Here is an 18,654-nt window from a genome sequence, read left to right as displayed (position 1 = left end):
GCTCAATGTGAAAGAAAAATCTTAATATCTATCTGCAATATCATATCTGTAATAGCCTTCTCATATACTCAATTCATGATTTGATCGTGTAGCCATCCAGTGATAAATCTGCGTGATCATGGTTTTTCTAGTGGTAAGAAGAGTTACTGTTTTGAACTACAGTTCCCATGATTGTCTAGCCACTATGGCCAAAAAAAGAAGTAGCTTTTCCCATCTCTAGTCATCAGGTTGCCTGGTTCGGCAGATTTCATGGACAAAATCTGAACATGGAATTACAGTGGCTGGAAAGCAAAGGATTGGGAGAGGCAGAAACTCTGCTTCTGGACCAGCTCCCTGTGGAAATGGGCACAGTTTTTTTTCCCTAGGGAAAAGGATCCAGAATTCAAGTGAAATCTGGCTTACCAGGTAAAATAGCAGTCCAAAACCAAGGGAAAAACATTGACAAAACATAGAAATTCCTTGGGCTTTCTACCAGTGCCCTGAGGTTCTGTAACCCTCTTGGTTAGTCCAGCTTTTTCCATCCTGTGTTTGCAGGAACTGGGAGTCCAGGTCTGGCAGGGTTAGACCTCCTTATTGAGTTCTTTTTTCTTCATCATTGCGTGGTTGAATTAGCAAAACAAGAGCAAAGACGGTGTGCTTTGATGACTCCCCCATGCTTGGTTTGGAAAGTGCTTTCTCAACATTAAGCCTCTTAGCACCCCATTGAGAAAGATCTACATTATTACCCAAAGCAAAGAGAGGTCAATTGCATTTCTGTGGGCACAGAGGAAGCAAAAGGAAGACACAAACCAAATTACAACCCTTCCTTTCTCTGGTTTCTTAGCCCCAAACGATAACCAAGAGATTCTACCTGTTGTGCGACCAAGTTTCAAAAGAGCTAATTATCTCCAATTAGGATGCCCTTTTCCAATAAGATCCATTTTATATTTGTTCTGTGTGCAGAAAAATCTTAAGACCCTGCTTTATGGTAGGAATATGAACATCTTTCATTCTTAGGATGAGTCCAAATTGTGTTGTTGTCTCCAGTCATTCTGAGTTAGTTCTGGGTTGTTATGGTATTTTTGGCTGTCATGGTCATCATAGGCATCCTTCAGTCTCGAGAGACTATGGTAACATGTTCTGTATCAAGAAGTGTCCTTTCCAGAGCATGAAGCCTGGGTAAATTAATATGGAGGATAGGTTGTTACCCAAGCAGCAAATCCCCCTTCTCCACATTGCTGAAATGGTACAATGGAAAGGCAAGAGCCAATACAACTGGTTCCAGCAACGTCGCAGAAGTTGGCAGAACGACACGAACTGCCTTCGGGACTCCAGCTCTGGATTTTGCCTCAAGGTTAACTCCTGAAGCCTTTTCCATGAGTGGATATAGCCACAAGGCAGTAGAGGATGGTACTGAACAGCCAAATAAAGTTATCATCTGGATTAATTGGTGGATTATGGAAAACCCAGCCTATGTCGAGCTATTGGGCCAAGCTATTTTGATACTGCTTTTCAGGGTACAAGGTGAAGGAGGATCCCAGTGATGTAGAAAAATGTCAGAAGGTCCTCAGGAAGCTGACTGCCAAAGCAAACTTTGGCTGTAGATTGAATACATTATCCCAGTATTAGTGTCTACACATATGGAATGTATTTCTCAATTGATGTGCTGGGATACACTGGGTTGTCTTTGTGCCACCTGTCTATACAAATCTGGAATTGTTCCCACAGGTCTTACTTCCAACAGAGACTGCTGTCACCCTTGGTTTATGCTCTCCATCCTCTACCTGCCAACTTCCCTCTCTCTTACTTTCCCATTGGGAGATTCCCCATAGCCCCCAAATCTACAGGAACCCAGCACTATCAATGGAGTTCCAGATAGCATCTGTGATCTGCTCCACCTGAGGTGGATTGCCCAGCTGCATCCCTACCTTGACATCGGGTTCTTCATGATGCAGGTCCTTGCACTGATAGTCGAGATTAGACTACTGTAATGCTCTCCACATGGGGCTGCCTAAGAAACTGCTACGGAAACTTCCACATGTACAGAAACTGGCAGCCAGACTATTGTGTGGTGTGAAGAAACACCATAATATCTCCTCTATTCTGGCCACCCTGCACTGGTTACCTGTTTATTTCTGTGCCAGCTTCAACGTGACAATGCTGACCTACAAAGCTCTAAATGGGTTGGGACGTCAATACCTGAGAGAACGCCTCCTTCCAATGAGATCGGTCCTACACGATCCTCCCAGGCTGGGCGGTTGAGAATATGGACCCTCTTCGAAAGGCCCGGAAAGAGAAAACCAAAGACCAAGTCTTCTTGGCAGTCGCTCCCCATCTTTGGAATAATCTCCCACCCGAAATTCACAAAGCCCCTTCACTGGGAATTTTTAAACAATACCTGAAAATATGGCTTTTTAGACAGGCCTTCCTGGACCTTATAACATCGTAACACAGTGGTTCTTTCAATGTTTATATTATCAGTTCTACCGCCTTGCCTTTAAACTACCTTTAATTATTTCCTGTTAATTTTATGTTGTTTTGTATATGTGTTTAATTGTGATTTTCATAGCCATTATGTTTGCTGTTTTTAAATTGCTGTTTATGTTGTAATGTTGTGAATTGTCCAGACTGGCCTTGGCAGCCAGATGGGAAATATTAAAGTCAAGTAAGTAAGTAAGTAAGTAAGTAAGTAAGTAAGTAAGTAAGTAAGTAAGTAAGTAAGTAAGTAAGTAAGTAAGTAAGTAAGTAAGTAAGTAAGTAAGTAAGTAAGTAAGTAAGTAAGCAAGCCCCAAACTGTAATCTCTATCAAGAAAATAGGAACAGGTGCTTTGTACAGTTAAGGCGTCTTAATGGCCAAATCAAGAGAAAACTGTCATTTTTCATAACAACAGTTTGCAATAATATACTATTCCTGAGAAAATCTAGTTCTCTCCCAGCCACTGAGACAGCTGTAGCTAAGCTTAATTTGAATGGGGAAACCTAAATGAATTGTGGGGGAGGGATACCATAGTTCTTGCTGCTCTATAAAGTCCTAGGGCTTCAACCCTGTTGCACCCTGGCTCCACTACACCTCTTCTGTAGCAGTAGAATGAAGGCGAGATGATTCTTCCCTGATTCTGTATAGCAACACAATTTCTTTCATTTTCGTCATTTGTTTCTAGCTGTGCCCATGAAGTGAGTCAGCAAAGGTCAGCCTGCAACATTGTCATACCTTCATATTAAAGGCAATGTTTTCCATCTGACATTCCAACTTCAAATCAGGCATGTAAGCACATTGCATGTTTACTGCGGAATGCGGCGCAGTGGCTTTAAAAACAGGATGGTTACTTAATTGTTGGAAAAACATAAGATATGCTATTAAGGGGAAGGCATGTGAGCGAAAGGGTAGAAGGAAAGGTGGTTAAGGGGGAGAAGGAGACAATGGAAGGAAAAAAAGAACAAACCTAGGCAGAAGAAACAACACAAGCGTCACTAGAGGTTTGGCTCATGCTAAAAATATAACACGTTTATTAAAAATATATATTATAAACATTGGTATGAAGAGACACAGATGTCAAGCTGATGAGAGAGAGAAAAGAGATGTCATCTAACTTTACTTTGCTGAAGGTTTTATCTTTTGTTTGCTCAGGCAGCTGAGTAGAATAGATGTTTTTCCCCCCTCTCCAACCTTGTGATTGCACCATATGTTCCTTTTAAACTCAAAAGCTTGCCAGCTTTGATGAAAAGAAGCCCCCCCCAAAAAAAGAAGACAATGCAACTGAATGGGATACGTCAGTATCTGAGGAACATCTACTGATGTGGAAATGCTAGGCATTTCTCACTGTTTCCAATAGTGTCTGGTCTTGGGTGGTATTGAAACGCTTTGTCCGTAACCAGTTATGGTTGGTTCCTCCCTCCCAAACCAAGAGTTACGAATTTCCAGTCCTTTCTTGAGATAAAGAGAAAAGGCAGAGCAGAGAGGTGGGGAGTGGGAAGAGAGAGGAGTTTTGTTCGTAACTGTGTGAGAAAAAAAAAGTCTGGTTCAATTAATTGTGCTTCAACCTCCACTGCCGGCAGGCACGGGGCGATGCTATTGTGACGTCTTAATATACTACAGAGTCAATTCTCATTAAGCCGCCTGTCAACAGCGAGCATTGTTTGCCATCACCTCTTGTCAGCTGTCTTCTCTGGTTTGCCTCCGTGGTTCACAATGTCGTGTAGATGTACACAAAAATGATCACGATGAGGTTTAGGATTGTCCCAATAATCCCCAGCATTGCCAAGATAGATTCCTCCTTGCTTTCTTTTTCTTGGTTCCCTTTTTCCTCTTCATTTCCGCTCATGATTACCATCTTGGTAGCCAATGACTTTAACCTTCTCCTCAGGCTAACCTACAGTTGAAAGAGAGGGTGAGAGACAAAGAGAGGATCAAAAAAAATGTAAGCTTCCACTCAGATATTTAGATGCTGACCTGATCTTGCTTTGGTGACCAACGTCTTAGGACTTCCTATGGGAATTTTGGATTTTCTACAAATGCCGTAATTCTCAATTCCTGGATTTTATGTTAGAAACACCTTACAAACACCTACATCAGATGCATCTGGGAGAAGGATCAACATTGGACGACTCTGAGGCTTACCTACATAGCCCTAGTTCCACCCAGGCTTCCTATTCCTGCCCAAGCGCTAGATGGGAGGTTTCCTTCTGAGCAGGCGGCGTGGGCAGAGTTAAGCAAATCTAGACCTCAAGGGTTTCTAATTTAGGATCCAATTGTACATTACCAACCAGTTGTCTTTAAAGTTGAAATTGTGGCAGTATTCTTGAAAAGTGATTCAGGCAGCCTTTCTTTTCTGAAAAATCAGACATGCAAATAATGAATGCGCTTACTTCTTGTACACTAGTTACAAAGCCAAGCTAAATTGCCCCGTTTGGAAACTGAGAAGAGTTCCTGTTGTAAAAAACACACAGAATCAGCACTTCAGAAACTCCTTCTTCCAATGCTGGGTTATCTACAATGGCCCATAGTCACTTCTCATCTTGATTACCGTAAAATGTTTCTACTACAACCCCAGTAGGATTTTCAAGGTGAGACATTTAAGGAGTGGTTTTACCAGTGCCAAAGTCTCCAAGTAAGCTTCCAGGACCAAACAGGGATTCAAGGTCTCTTGAGTCCTAGTCTTTCAATCTTTCCACTATATGACACTGGATATTTCACACTAACTACACTGACTATTATGCTGGCTATCACCTATGCATTGTTCAAACCCCCAAAAAGCAACCAACCCCCCCAGACCCATCAGAAAAGGGGGGAAAAGCCAAAAAGCAACAAAACTCCCAAGACCCATCGGAAATGGGAAAAACACTCCAAAAGGCAACAAAAACCCCCAAGACCCATCGGAAATGGGGGAAAAAACCCCAAAAACCAAACAACCCTCCCAAGACCCATCACAGCACAGAAACATAACTCCCCAGCTCAAAACCACGCTGCAAAAACACCCAGAAAAGTTTTTAAAAGGCAGAAAACAGCACCTTACCTTACCAGGCAACCCAAAGCCTCCCTGCAAACACACACAAGCGCTCACTCAGAAGCAGAAGTGAGGCAGTCCCAAGCCCCCTCCCACGTACACTCTCTAACTGCTGGGGTGAAAGAGCTACAAGGAAGCAGCCTCATTGCCACCTACAGTTAGAAATTTGAATTTGCTGCCTTTTTCCCCTGGCTTTTTCTGTTTGTAAGTGGGAGCTCCAGTCACAAGTAGGAGCAAAATTTTGCGGCCAGAGCTGGTCGTAACTCAAAATGGTCGTAAGTAGAATGTTCATAAGTCGGGGTACCACTGTATTATTTTCCCCTTTATTATATATAACTACATATTTGTTTCTCTCTCTCTCTCTCTCTCTCTCTCTCTCTCTCTCTCTCTCTGTGTGTGTGTGTACATACGTACATACACACACACACACACACACACACACACACACACACACACACACAATATGTACAGTTATGGTCTTGCTGTTCTGCTCTCTCTCAGCACACATGCATCTGTTATCAACATGGCTTACCATCCTGACTGGGACCTTCTCCCATTGTTGGTTGCAAAGAAACAACCCCATTTAATACTAAAACAAGCCTTTCAAGGAAGGCAGCCCTTGTATGAGAGAAAACCATATTTGCGAGACGCCTCTGGGAGTGGTCTCTCTAAAACCATTCCTGTGGGCCTTATTCTAGCAGACCATCCCAGCCAGAAGGGCTCGTGGACTGCACACAAGGGCCTTCAGAGCTGTTTTCAGTGAACAGGGTTTGCCAGGTGCGAAGCACTCGAGTCCCTGAGATTTCAAGAACAAAACCTTTAAATCAGGGCATGGGTCCTTGAGATGGTACTGAGGCAAATCCTTGTGGTGGCATAGAGATGAGCAGGAATGGGTTGGGGAGCATAAAAGCAAACACGACACACATGTAAACAAGTTAGCACTATGCCAGGGAGTCCAGATACCCGGTGGGAATGGATGAAGAAGGGTGCCCAGGCTTTAAAGCCATCTCTCTCAACACAAGCACAAATAATCAGATTTTGCTGCTCCAGCGGCGATTGGCCTGAGATTTCGTTTTCTGCACTTAGAGAACAAGAAAAGCATAACAATCCCCTGGGACCTGGCAACCATATATGAGTGAACGCACATGCAGGGGGATCCACTCCTTTAATTAGCCTCATCTTCTATATACATACCTTTATGGATTTAACAGATGAGATAATCTAAGATTAAAAGCAGAGGAATGAAAGAGAAGGAATGAATAAATGATAGCAACTGGGGGTAGGGGTAGGGGGATAAAACATTAGACTAGCAGCCAGGAGATGTGGGTTCAAATCCACACTCAGCCACAGAAACTCGTGGTGCGAAACATTCTTGATCTTTCATGCCTTGAAAGTCCTACCGGGATTGTTACAAATCAGAGTTGACCTGATAGCACATAACAACAACAGATTCTGAGAGGTGTGGCTGCCTATCTTATTTTTTACTGGACGATCATTTCGTGGCAGCCCATACCCTTCAGTTACAGCTTTGGAGACATGTCATAATGTAACTCCTTCCACAGAGCTTTTCAGATCCGGAAAATGTGAGCAGCTAAGGGAACTGCGCAGGGACAATGGGAGGCGTTAACAGAATCAGAAAAACCAAGGCGGCACCATATGTTTTTATGTTAAGCCACAGAAAATCTAAAAGGACCCCAAGAATGACAAGACAAAACTTCTCTCATGGAGAAATAAAATTTCAGGAATATTGGAACACAAGCTAAGGCACAGAACTACCTTCTTACTTGGGCTGGACACAACATTAGCCTCATGCTAACTACAGGATGCTCAAGGAATGAAAGGCAATATACTCATCTGTAATAAAGACAAATGACCTCTGTAAAATGAAGCACTTGGAAAAGAGCTAAACCCAGAAGAAGGACAACTGCCAAGTAACAATTTCCCGTAAGACATATTTTTCCCCTTTGGGAAATATTCTGAGATGTTCTTTTTCTTACTCCTCTAAGAGTAATATTTCTTTACTTTTTAATGGATCGCTCTCTTTTCTCTCTCGTGACGACACAAGGCAGAGGTTATTGCAAAAAGGGGATCAGGCTGCAAAAAGGGGATACAGCTGCTGTTAATGCCACTTGCGATGGCATTGCAACAACAACAAAAAAACCAAATCCTTTGGGAAGAAGAGAACAAAGTTGAGCTACTGCCACGGCTAATGGTGAACACCCCCCCCCCAGCTGAAAAATTGTTGGAGACTTTCTCCATCCCTTGAGGAATGTAGTAAAGTTGTCTTCTCAATTTCTCTTAGCACAAATATGGCAACAAATTTCAAAAAGCTATTCGTGCACAGCCAGTGTGGTGCAGTGGATAGCGTGTTGGGCACAGACTCAGGAGAAATGGGTTCAAATCACTGCTCGGCCGTGAAAACACATAGGGGTTAGAAGATCTTACGGAGATGATAAAGGAAACGGCAGAAATGGACATTTTATCAGAAGTGATGAAGGACTGTCCATTACAAAAAGCAACTGAAAGATGGGATGTATTCTACAAATGGTTAGAGTCACCAGATAGTGCTTGAGTAACATAGATCAAAATATGAACTAAAATCTGGAAGGCAGAAAATAGTAGAATAGCGGAGTTTAAATCTTGATATTGCAATATGAATAGAATGGATGTGAGTATATTTTTGTTTTTCCTCCCCCCCAGCCCCAATCCTTTTTTTCACCCTCTTACCTTCTGTACCCCACACCCTAACCCACGTTATAAAAAAATGAAATTAAAGCTTGTGTCTGGTGAAAAAAAACACATAGAGGGATATGTGTGGAAATGGTACTTTATTTAATTAATTTTATATCCTGTCACAGAGGACTCAAGTTAAAACAACACACTAGTCACAGTTAAAAACACTCTAGGATATAATATTTAAAAAAGAAGCACAAAATCATATTTTAAATCAGCATTAAAAACACTTTTAAAAACATTTTTAAAACACCCACTTGAACTGAGTAAAGGCAGTGTTCCTAATCATCCTCCCTTTTCCAAATCATAGAAAAGTCTGTCTAAAAAGGAGGGTCTTTGCCCACCTGTGAGAAGACAAGAGAGAGGGGGGCCAACCTGGCCTCTTGAAGGAGTAAATTACACAACTTGGAGGCAGCCACCAAAAAGGCCCTCTCTCATGTTCTCTCCAAATGAACCTGTGAGGGTGCTGGGAACATCTGTGCCAGAAGACCTTAAAAGCCGAGGAGGTTCATATGAGGTGATAAGGTCCTTCAGGTAGCCTGGACACATGCCACCCAGGGCTTTTTCAGTCATAAACAACATTCTGAATGGGGCCCAGAAACAGACCAGCAGCCGCTGGAATTCTTGTAATTGTTATATGAAATCTAGATGGAAAGTTACAAAGGTTTGTGTGCAGCTGCAGTCAGATCAGCCTACTCCTTAAATATCTCACATATCTTGAAAACTCTATTAGGGTCACTATAAATCAAATGCAGCTTGACAGCATACAACCCAACAAACTTTTCATGTTCCCTACTAGGAATGTGTGTGTGTGTGTGTGTGTGTGTGTGTGTGTGTGTGTGTGTGTGTGTGTGTGTGTGTGTGTGCGCGCGCGCGCGCGTGCGCGCGCGCCACTTATGTTGGCACCTGAGGCAAAAAATCCCAGAAATCACCCCCTCACCCCCTTTATGGTCAATCAAAGGTCTCATTCTTCTCTGCCTAATAGTAGGGTTGGCAATAGTAGGGCTGATGGAGCTCTCCCTCCTCCTTCCTGCTCATCGGATTGCTGAATATGCAGCTAATTGTCTTGTCAAAAGGTCTGGCCTGATTTCTTTCATGGGGGCTTTTGAAATTACTCCAAGGACCCCACTTTTAAAGATACTGATCAGCTCTTTGAAGGGAGCCAAGACACAAGAAGAAAGAAGCTGAAAGTCATAGAAAGAGAAGGAGTCACATTAGCCTCCCTTCAAAAGTGGAGGGGAGAGTGTGCTGGTCAAAGCTTTTATCTGCTTTATTTAATCCCCCCTTTTTTTTCTTTTAAATCATGTTCAGCCCCAGACACCAAGCAGAGGATGTTTCAGTAGTTCAGACTTAATGGAACAAAATCATATGCGACAGCCACAAGGAATTCTGGGCAGAAAGAGCAACAGAAGGGGTTGGTCTACAGAAGAACCGCTCAATGCGTTCCAATGGGCTAAATACCTAATCGTCCAGTGAAGATCCTCCATAGCGCGGCCATTTTCCAGTGCCTGTCTTGCGAAAAATCCATCCTCAAAACAGCGGGGAGCCATTTTGCACAGAGCCGGCCATTTTGAGAGCCACCGATCAGCTGTTTTTAAACCATTGTTAAGCGAAAAATCGGTTCCTGAAGCAGGGAACCAATCATCGTAAAGTGATTTTCTCCCATTAAAACATCATTTTGCGATCACTGTAGCGATCACAAAAACCTCATCGTCAAGCAGATTCATCGTTTAATGTAATCGTTAAGCAAGGCAACACTGTACTATCAGCCTAGAAAACCTGAGAAGGATCACTGTCAGTCAGATCTGACTTGATTGAGCCTCATGGTGCAGTGGTTATACTCCAGCACTACAGTCAAGACCCTGCTCATGACCTGAGTTTGATCCTGATGAGCTCAGGTAGCTGGCTCAAGACTGACTCAGCCTTTTATCCTTCCGAGGTTGGTAAAATGATACCCAGCTTGCTAGAGGAAGAGCAATGTGTAGCCTGCATAATTAAGTTGCAAACTGCCCAGAGAGTGCTTTAAGTGCTATGGGGAGATATATAAGTAATACAATTTGCTTCGCTTCGCTTGGCTTTTGATGGCATACAATTATTGTTATTGAACAATGCTTAGTTTGCAAATCTGATTGCTGAGACACAAAGGTTTACTCAACTTACATATCTGAAATGCTAAATTAATTTCAGTTTCTTATTACAGGCTATCTACAACTTGTAGTATGATTTTGAGTAAACAGAGTGGCTGACAAATGAGACCAATTACATTTATTTATTTGTTCACTTGTTTGTTTATTTATCAATTTCACTTCTTTTCTAACCTTCCCCTTCTTCTATAGAACAGCACTCAATATGGCTTATAAACACCATAAAAAAAGACGAACAGTAGCCAGTAAAAAACATAAAACCATTAAAAATCAGATAAGAAACAGATTCAAGAAACAGAATCAGATAAGAAATAGATTCATAAATAACAATAACTATATGCTGTCAAATCAATTCCAATTTATGACAAGATTTAGCCACCATAAGACAGTCTATAACCATCGTAACATAGATTAACAGTAGGAAGTAAAATGCACAAAACCATTAAAAATAAGGGGGAAAAAACTATAAACACAATTGAAATCAGCCTAATCTGCAAATTGGTAGCTGAAAGCAGAACAATAAATTACAGGTAAATCCAACAGCATTCATTTACATTTCAGGGCCTCTTGCATACTCAGACAAAAACATGCTTGGGGCAGCTTGGGAAAGTTATTATGGGAAACTACAATTCCCAGAATCCCCCACCCAATACAGCTAGTGGATTCTGGAAGGCATAGGCTGAAAATGAGTATTTCTGAGCTTTAATTGAAACAAGGAGGAACTAAGGCTTTAATTTTTTGGTGGATGGTGGTAGATGGGCTTTGAATGCACCTTGGTGTGCACTTGAAAATATTGTGTGTGGAGGAGTAATACGATCTGGGATTACAAGTAATCATTTATTAAGCTGCCCAGGAGAGATCTGTGAGGCACGTTTATCCCATGGAGAACCAAGCACGGTCGAGTCTCACTGCTTTGTGGTACTAGGAGTAATTAATTAGAGCGTTGCATAAGCTTGCTTAACACTGTGTTGAACCAAGCTGAACATTATGCTGAGAAACGCTATCTGATGTTTTGCAAAACAAGGTGATCTTTCATTATAATCGTTTCTTAAAGGCCACCTTTGCTGCTGGTGTAAACCAAGGATAAATTCCTCTTGCTTTGAACAAAGGGGGAATCAGCTCCTTCCTCTGTTCAATCTAGCTTGACTATCAGCTACCAGTTCTCTCTACTTGAATCCACAATCGCAGGCAAATTGTTCTGAAATTTCAGCATGTTTTCCATTCCCCGGGCTATTAATTGTAATAATGACACATTAACAGATAAAGAGAGCTTTAATTTTCAGCGGATAGTTTCATCCCTCTGCAGAGGAGAGATACATAACCGAAACTTGTTCTGATTAGTAAGCAGAAAAGACCCCAGGAAAAAAAATGTACAAAGGGTAGCATGAGTTCTAACGTATAGGAGGCTAAAGCATCTCCTTTATCTCCTAAAGAAGCAAAGCACCAGCAGGGATCAAATTACAAAACAGGGAAGAAAAGATTCTGGGGATTTCAAAGACTTGGGTCACATGACTTAGACAAAAGAATTGATGATTCCTGTTTTCTTTTAAATATGCTCTTTGCAATTAGCCAACATGTTCAAACACTGCAGTCCTCTAGGTTTATTTTATTTATTTATTTTATTTATATCCCGCCTATCTGGTCGGTTAAGACCACTCTGTGAACACTAATTCCTAAGAACAAGCTAAGCTGGCCATTCGCTTCTTCAACATCAACAATGCATCGAAAGACGTCTCCTTTGGGGCCCATTCTGTGGATGGCTGATTGTCCTACTTTGGGGACGACAGTTGCCTATCAGGAGGCATCCCCTACTTCAGCGGCTGTTCTGTCCAAGCTCAGTTTTAAGTAGGAACGGAAAAGGACTGTTTTTGCATTTCCTGATGGAGGGACACCCATTTTACACCTTCCAAGACTAGCAATCATAGAAAAGAGAAGTTGGAAGGGGCCTACAAAGCCATCAAGTCCAACCCCATGCTCAATGCAGGAATACAATCAAAGCATGAAGCATTGAAATGCATCAAGAGTCTTAGAAAAGTACAGATCTGAGACAAAGTAAATTGTGCCTCGGATCTGGACTTTTCCAAGACTCTTGATGCATTTCAGGACCAAGCTATATGTTACAGGCAACCCATTATTAGAAAAAAGGATCCCTCAGGTGCTAAAAGATGTGTTATTGCCATCTCATGTAATTTAGCTTCTCTTTTTTTTCAGTTCGGGAGCTAAACCAGGTTTTGTTTTTAACTCTGATTTCTCAGGCCTGCCTAAAACATGTCTGTGGAAATTAGACATGATTTCAGCTCTTAATGGCAAGTTATCTGCAAAGCAGGGTTTGGTTCTCAATGAATAAAAAGATGCATTAAATTGCATATATTTTTTTGCATAACTGAAATTGATTTGGAATCACGCCCATGCTTTAGGCAAAGGAAGAAATGCACAAAAATGCCTGCAAATCAGGCACATTTTTATACAGGGAGAGGGGAGATGGTCTTGCAGCTATATTAGCATGCTCTCTTCATGGGGCTACCCTTGAAGGCGGTTTGGAAGCTGCAGCACATGCAAAACACAGCAGTGAGGCTGGTCTCAGGAACATCAGGGTATGATCATGGCTCCCTAGTTTTGGCTCATTTGCACAAGCTGCTGGTGTATTTCCGGGCCAAATTCAGGGTGTTAAAGGTGACATACAGAGCCCTGAGTAGTTTGGGACCTTGTTAGCTATTGGGACGCCTCTTCCTCAGATCTACCATCCTTCCCACTCACTGTCATCTCTGATGTCCTTGCTGACCACAAGGGAGGACCAGAGGTCCTCATCAAGGAACTGGGCCTTCTCAGTGGCAGCCGCTACAGGCAGAGGTGTATCAGGCCCCCATTTTGGTAATGTTTAGAAGATATAAAAGCATTGATGTTAAGACAGGCCGTTGTGAACCTTTGAGAATGTTCTCCCAGTTTACTTTAATTTGATCTAATGTATTGTTTAACTGTTCAGTTTTCATTTGGTTCATTGCCATTTTGGGCTTTTGTATGCACACTTGTTTAGGCGGAGTGTAGGGATGGGAGTAGGTTTTTCTTTTGTTCTCTTTTCATTTCATGTTTACTTTGCTGTTGTAAGCCGTCCAGAATAGTGGCTTGCCACTCTGTGGGTGGGGTAGATAAATAAATAAATAAATAAATAAATAAATAAATAAATAAATAAATAAATAAATAAATAAATAAACAAACAGACAGACAGACAGACAGACAGACAGACAGACAGACAGACAGACAGACAGACAGACAGACAAATAAATAATGTTATGCTGACTAGTGTTATTTCGTGCCCTCTTATTTAACAAGACGTGTCTTCTTTTTAATGGATATGCAAGTGGCCAGCCTACTCATCTGTTGCATTATCTGTTCTGCCACAACACTGAAAGAATAGTAGAGGCTCTAATAGTTTAGGATCTCAATACTTCTCGGAATGTTTCCCACTGCAAACTGTCCCACCCAGTACTCACAGTCCTTGGTGTTACAAATAGCCACAGCTATGGAGGCCATAAGAGCTAACATGGGGAATTGTGCTTTCTTGGTTGTGGCCCCTTCCCTCTAGAACAAGCTTCCTACAGAGTTTTGTCAGGCGCCGTCCCTTTCAGTTTTTAGGAAATTAGTAAAACTGGAATTATTTAAAGCTGCTTTTTATTAGTGCTTTTAGCTGAGATGCTCACATTTGTTTAGAACTTAGAACTGAAAGTCCCTGATATTACAGAGCTGAAAGGTACCTATTTAAATGCAGGGCTTTTTAAAATTGGTGACAGGGTTTTATTTTATTTGATCTTATTTATTGCATATTGTAATTTTGTATTGTTGATTTTATTGTGATTTGGTGTGTTGTGAACCCCCCAGGGAATGTTCTCACTCATGGGGCAGTATACAAGTTCAAACAAACAAACAAAACGAACAATAGCATGAAGATATTTTCATCAGAGAAGGGCATGAAGAGGCAAAGATTGCCACAGAGGCACCCAGCAAAGGATGCTTTCCTACATTTTGGCTGAAATTCTGGAGTGTTGTTATGTGCAAGGAGGTGAATTGTCATAAGTTATCTCTTGAGGAGTTATTGGCTGCATGCCAATTCGTGTGACGCAGTATGCAACAGATACTGGCTATGGAGACTTCTCAACTTAATGGCCATTTGCTTCCAAAAATATGCCCTTTCCATAACAGCACAACAGGATTTCAGCTTTTGTGTCAAATCCTTGTTTTACCACCTCTGTTCCTGTTAATTCCTCTGTGCCCTTTAATTTTGACCATCTTGGTTTTGTTTCCTGTCATCTTGTAATTTTTGACCATAAAAGCTTGCTCTAAGTCATCGTGTTACGTGGGGCTTGGCATTTTCTGAGTAGCTTTTCCCTTTCGCACCAGCCTGTATATGCATGATTCATGCCTTAGAACAACAGAAAATGGAGCGGTCAGCTGAGAATACAAAACCAGACCTATTTATTTTGCTGTTCAAGCACGCTTGCTCACCACTTCTCAATGCAAACTATTTTCTTTAAAATGGTAGTGTCCACAGTTTACAAATGCTATATTTTTAAATTGAGCACCTGAGAATACCACAGCCAGCCATTTGAGATTCCGAGAGCTAATGTTATATAGGTGTGAAGCCACTCCTGTTGTCACAGAGGATAGGAAGGTCTCAATTTGTGGTGAGGAGTATTTACTAAACTTTTCACTGCAAACAAGTGAAAATTCATCCTGAGTTGCAAAGCTGGTGCTCCACCCCCTGTCCTGCTCCAAATGGCATCTTGATCCCAACATCATTGTGCTAGAACACCAGGAGCAAGCACAGGGGATGGGAAAAATGCTTGTAGATACCTGCATATGGGTCCAGCATGTCCTTTGTAGCAACATGCCTGCTCTTCACATTGAGCCAGTGAGTCCTGGAGACTACTAGGAAAGGGTAAAAGTGGGAGACCATTTCAATAAGAACCAAACCACTACTACCTCCAGCTCTGTGTATCCTAAGCTTGGAAGCACAGCAGTTCCCTGAGATTTCAGATAGCATCCTCAGACCTGGCAACCCAAGTGGCCTTCAAGGACTTGACTGACTGTGAGGCAAAAGAGGAAGCGGAGTTGCTCCCTGTTATTCCAGAGAATGGAGGGAATGGTAGCAATGGGTTGAAAATGTCCGGGAAGTAGATGGCAACTATACATTCAGAGAAACTTCTTAATTGAAATATGTAATACAGTGGGGTCTCTACTTAAGAACTTAATCCGTATTGGAAGGTGGTTCTCAAGTTGAAAAGTTCTTATGTTGAATCTGCATTTCCCATAGGAATGCATTGAAAACCATTTAATCCGTATCTGCTCTTTTCCGTCCATAGAAACTACAGTGGAACCTCTACTTAAGAACTTAATCCGTTTTGGAATGGTGTTCTTAAGTTGCAACATTCTTAAGTTGAAGCAAAATTTCTCATAGGAGTGGACTGAAAACCAATTAATCCGTTCTGGCTGTTTTTTTGTTATGTAGAGGTGCGTTCGTACATTGAAGCATTAGTTCCCATAGGAACTAATGCAAAGCTGGTTAATACGTACTCTACCACTAGGGGGAGAATTTTTTTTAACCTAAGATGACCTAAGGTTAAAAAAAGAGCAGGAAAGGTTTTTTTTCCTGTTCTTATCTTGGATTTCTGTTCTCAAGTAGAAGCAAAATTTAGCAAATGGAGCTGTTCTTAAGTTGGATTGTTCTTAAGTAGGGACGTTCTTAAGTAGAGACCCCACTGTAATTCAATAGAAAAAAAGACAGTCACTTGTCAGTGAGCAACTTTAGTAAGACATTGGAGGAGGAACGACCAGATTTTCACCCCCAGGGCATGCCACAGGCTGCACCAGGTTTATAAATGGCAAAAAAAGAGTCACAATAAGATGAAATAACATATAGGGGCTACCTTCCCAACTTACATTACACACAAAACAAAACAACACAAAGCCTCTGTTTCTGGAGGTCTCCAAATGTGGGAAATCCCATTAAATACTGGGAAAGGGTTGGAGTGGCTACAGGAAATTTGGAGTATAAAAAACAGAAAACTCAGAGTAGATGGGGGTTGCATGTAAGCCACAGAATAAAGTCAGGAAGAAGAAAGTCATGTGTGGTGCCTTGAGATCACTGGAGGCAAGGAAGTTATAAATGTAACATACTGATTAATAAAGCTATCTGGGATGCTGTAGTTGCTGTACAGGTATATAACCTGCATTGTCAGGTTTATAACCTGCGTTGTTGATCCTGCAAGAAGGAAAGATCAGATTACCTTCCTGGTTCCTTCCAGCTCCATGGCTGTATGGTAATAAAATGCTACCTTAGATTGAGAACTATAAGCACAACAGTCTTGCCATCTTTTATTCTTGAACGGTTAGTCTCACGGGAAAGAAGCTGCATCAAAGATCTGTATGGGACAGAGCCATGATGAAATCTGCTGGGCTGGGACAGAGTCATGTTCAGTATGGAACCTGGTGAATAGTGCTGAGCATGGAAAGTTACTTTTTTGGGGGCTACAACTCTCAACATTCATCAGGCAGCATGAGCCCTAGATCACCATGATCATGTTCCATCAAGCCAATTCTGGCATATGGTGACCCTTTCTAGGGTTTTCTAGGTAAAGAATTACAGCGGTGCCTCGCTAAACAGTTACCCCGCATGACAGTTTTTTCGCTAGACATTGACTTTTTGCGATCGCTATAGCGATTCGCAAAACAGTGATTCCTATGGGGGAATGTGGCTGGATGATGTTTGGTCCCTGCTTTGCAAACCGATTTTCGCTAGACGATGATTTTGACAGCTCCCTCCGCGCTCGCAAAATGGGTGTTTTCGAGACCTAAGCTTCGCAAGACAGCGATTTAAACAGCTGATCGGCGGTTCGCAGAGCGGCATTCCTATGGCCGATCTTCGCTCGACAAAGATGATTCTTCCCCATTGGAATGCATTAAACAGGTTTCAATGCATTCCAATGGGGAAAATGCTTTTTGCTAGACGATGATTTCGCTAAACAGCGATTTCAGTGGAATGGATTATCATCGTCTAGCGAGGCACCACTGTACTCAGAACTGGTTTACCATTCCCTTCTGGGGGCACCTATGACGGTGCAACTTGCCCAAGGCCACACAGGCTGTCTCTACTTCTAGGAGGCACAGTGAGGAATCGAACTCCCAACCTCTGGCTCAAAGCCCAATACCTAAACCACTGAGCTATTGAGCCATGTGTTGTCTTAAAAAGGGGGTAACTTTTCCAAGTACTGGGACATAGTCAAACAGAATCTCATTACTTTTCACACCCCCAGTAATGCCAATGGTCTGGCAAAGCCCAGCATTTACAGCATTCAGAAGAATACGGGGCTCAACAGACAGCTCCGCACCATCCCCTTCTCATTGTTTGGGATACAAATAATTCATTTTCGGTTAAGGAGTAGAAAGAAAAGGCAACAGCAGAACAATGTCATCTCTCCATTCATTCTGCATTATTTATAAGAAAGGCACTCTTGTTTCCTTTTTGGGCAGCAGGAAAGGGGGAATAAAATCCTTTGGGAATCTGTTTTCTTTTATATTAATAGATATGAAATATGGTCAGTCCTGTCCATGTCCATGGTGCTGAAATGTGTCAGACGCTGGAAATGAAACATTGTGCTATATGGCAAGTCCCTTTGGGGAGCAGAGCCCAGGGAAGATTTAGAGATGAAGATTTTTAGATCTGATCCATATGGATGCAAACTGTGACTGTTTTTAAATAGTCTTAGGGCAAGGAGATCGAACCAGGTTTTGGGGGAAATCTCACAACAGTCCGATATGAGTTGGTTCCCATATATGCTTGCCTGCTAAGGAAACTCTGTTGACATAATTGTAAGAAGGTTCGGGTTTTGATATAAGCTGTTCCTCTTCTTGTGATGCAAAAGATGAGTTTGGGTTATGAATAAATGAATTTTTATTAACAAAACCAACAGTCTTCCTTATTTAACTCGTTTGAACAGCAGACAGATAACTGGGGAGGAGAATCTCCCATAACCATAACAATGAGTTTTCATTAGTAACATCTTTCAATAATAGGTTCGGGCTTTTTTCTCTTGTTCTGTCGGGTCTCTTAGGCAACAATTGCGTACAGCGCAGAGGGTCCCGCAGCACGGGTGGCATGCCCATTCGCCTTCTACCGCGTTCTCTTTCATCACTTTCAGATCTATTGGGTAAACAGGTCGCTCCAGCCCTCGACTCCTTGGATAAACCAGCATTGTCCGTTCTTCCGGACTTAAACTTGGTATTATTGGCTTTCCTACACC

General features: G+C 42.0%; 1 protein-coding gene across 3 annotated transcripts in view; it reads right to left on the bottom strand.

Moving 5' to 3' along the window:
• Positions 1 to 3,457: 3,457 nt before the first annotated feature.
• The window catches only part of TUNAR (transmembrane neural differentiation associated intracellular calcium regulator), a 70,139-nt gene continuing 54,942 nt past the window's right edge, over positions 3,458 to 18,654 (bottom strand). For all 3 annotated transcript variants that reach the window (XM_072986626.2, XM_078383757.1, XM_078383756.1), the window contains exon 3: positions 3,458 to 4,349. In XM_072986626.2, coding sequence (XP_072842727.2) covers positions 4,164 to 4,349 — 186 coding nt within the window. In that variant the 3' untranslated portion in view covers positions 3,458 to 4,163. The remainder of the gene's footprint in view (positions 4,350 to 18,654) is intronic.

Source organism: Pogona vitticeps, chromosome 1 (genome assembly GCF_051106095.1).
Source record: "Pogona vitticeps strain Pit_001003342236 chromosome 1, PviZW2.1, whole genome shotgun sequence".
Taxonomy (NCBI): domain Eukaryota; kingdom Metazoa; phylum Chordata; class Lepidosauria; order Squamata; family Agamidae; genus Pogona; species Pogona vitticeps.
The sequence above is the reverse complement of the archived record's forward strand: the minus strand, read 5'-3'. Positions and strand labels throughout refer to the sequence as shown.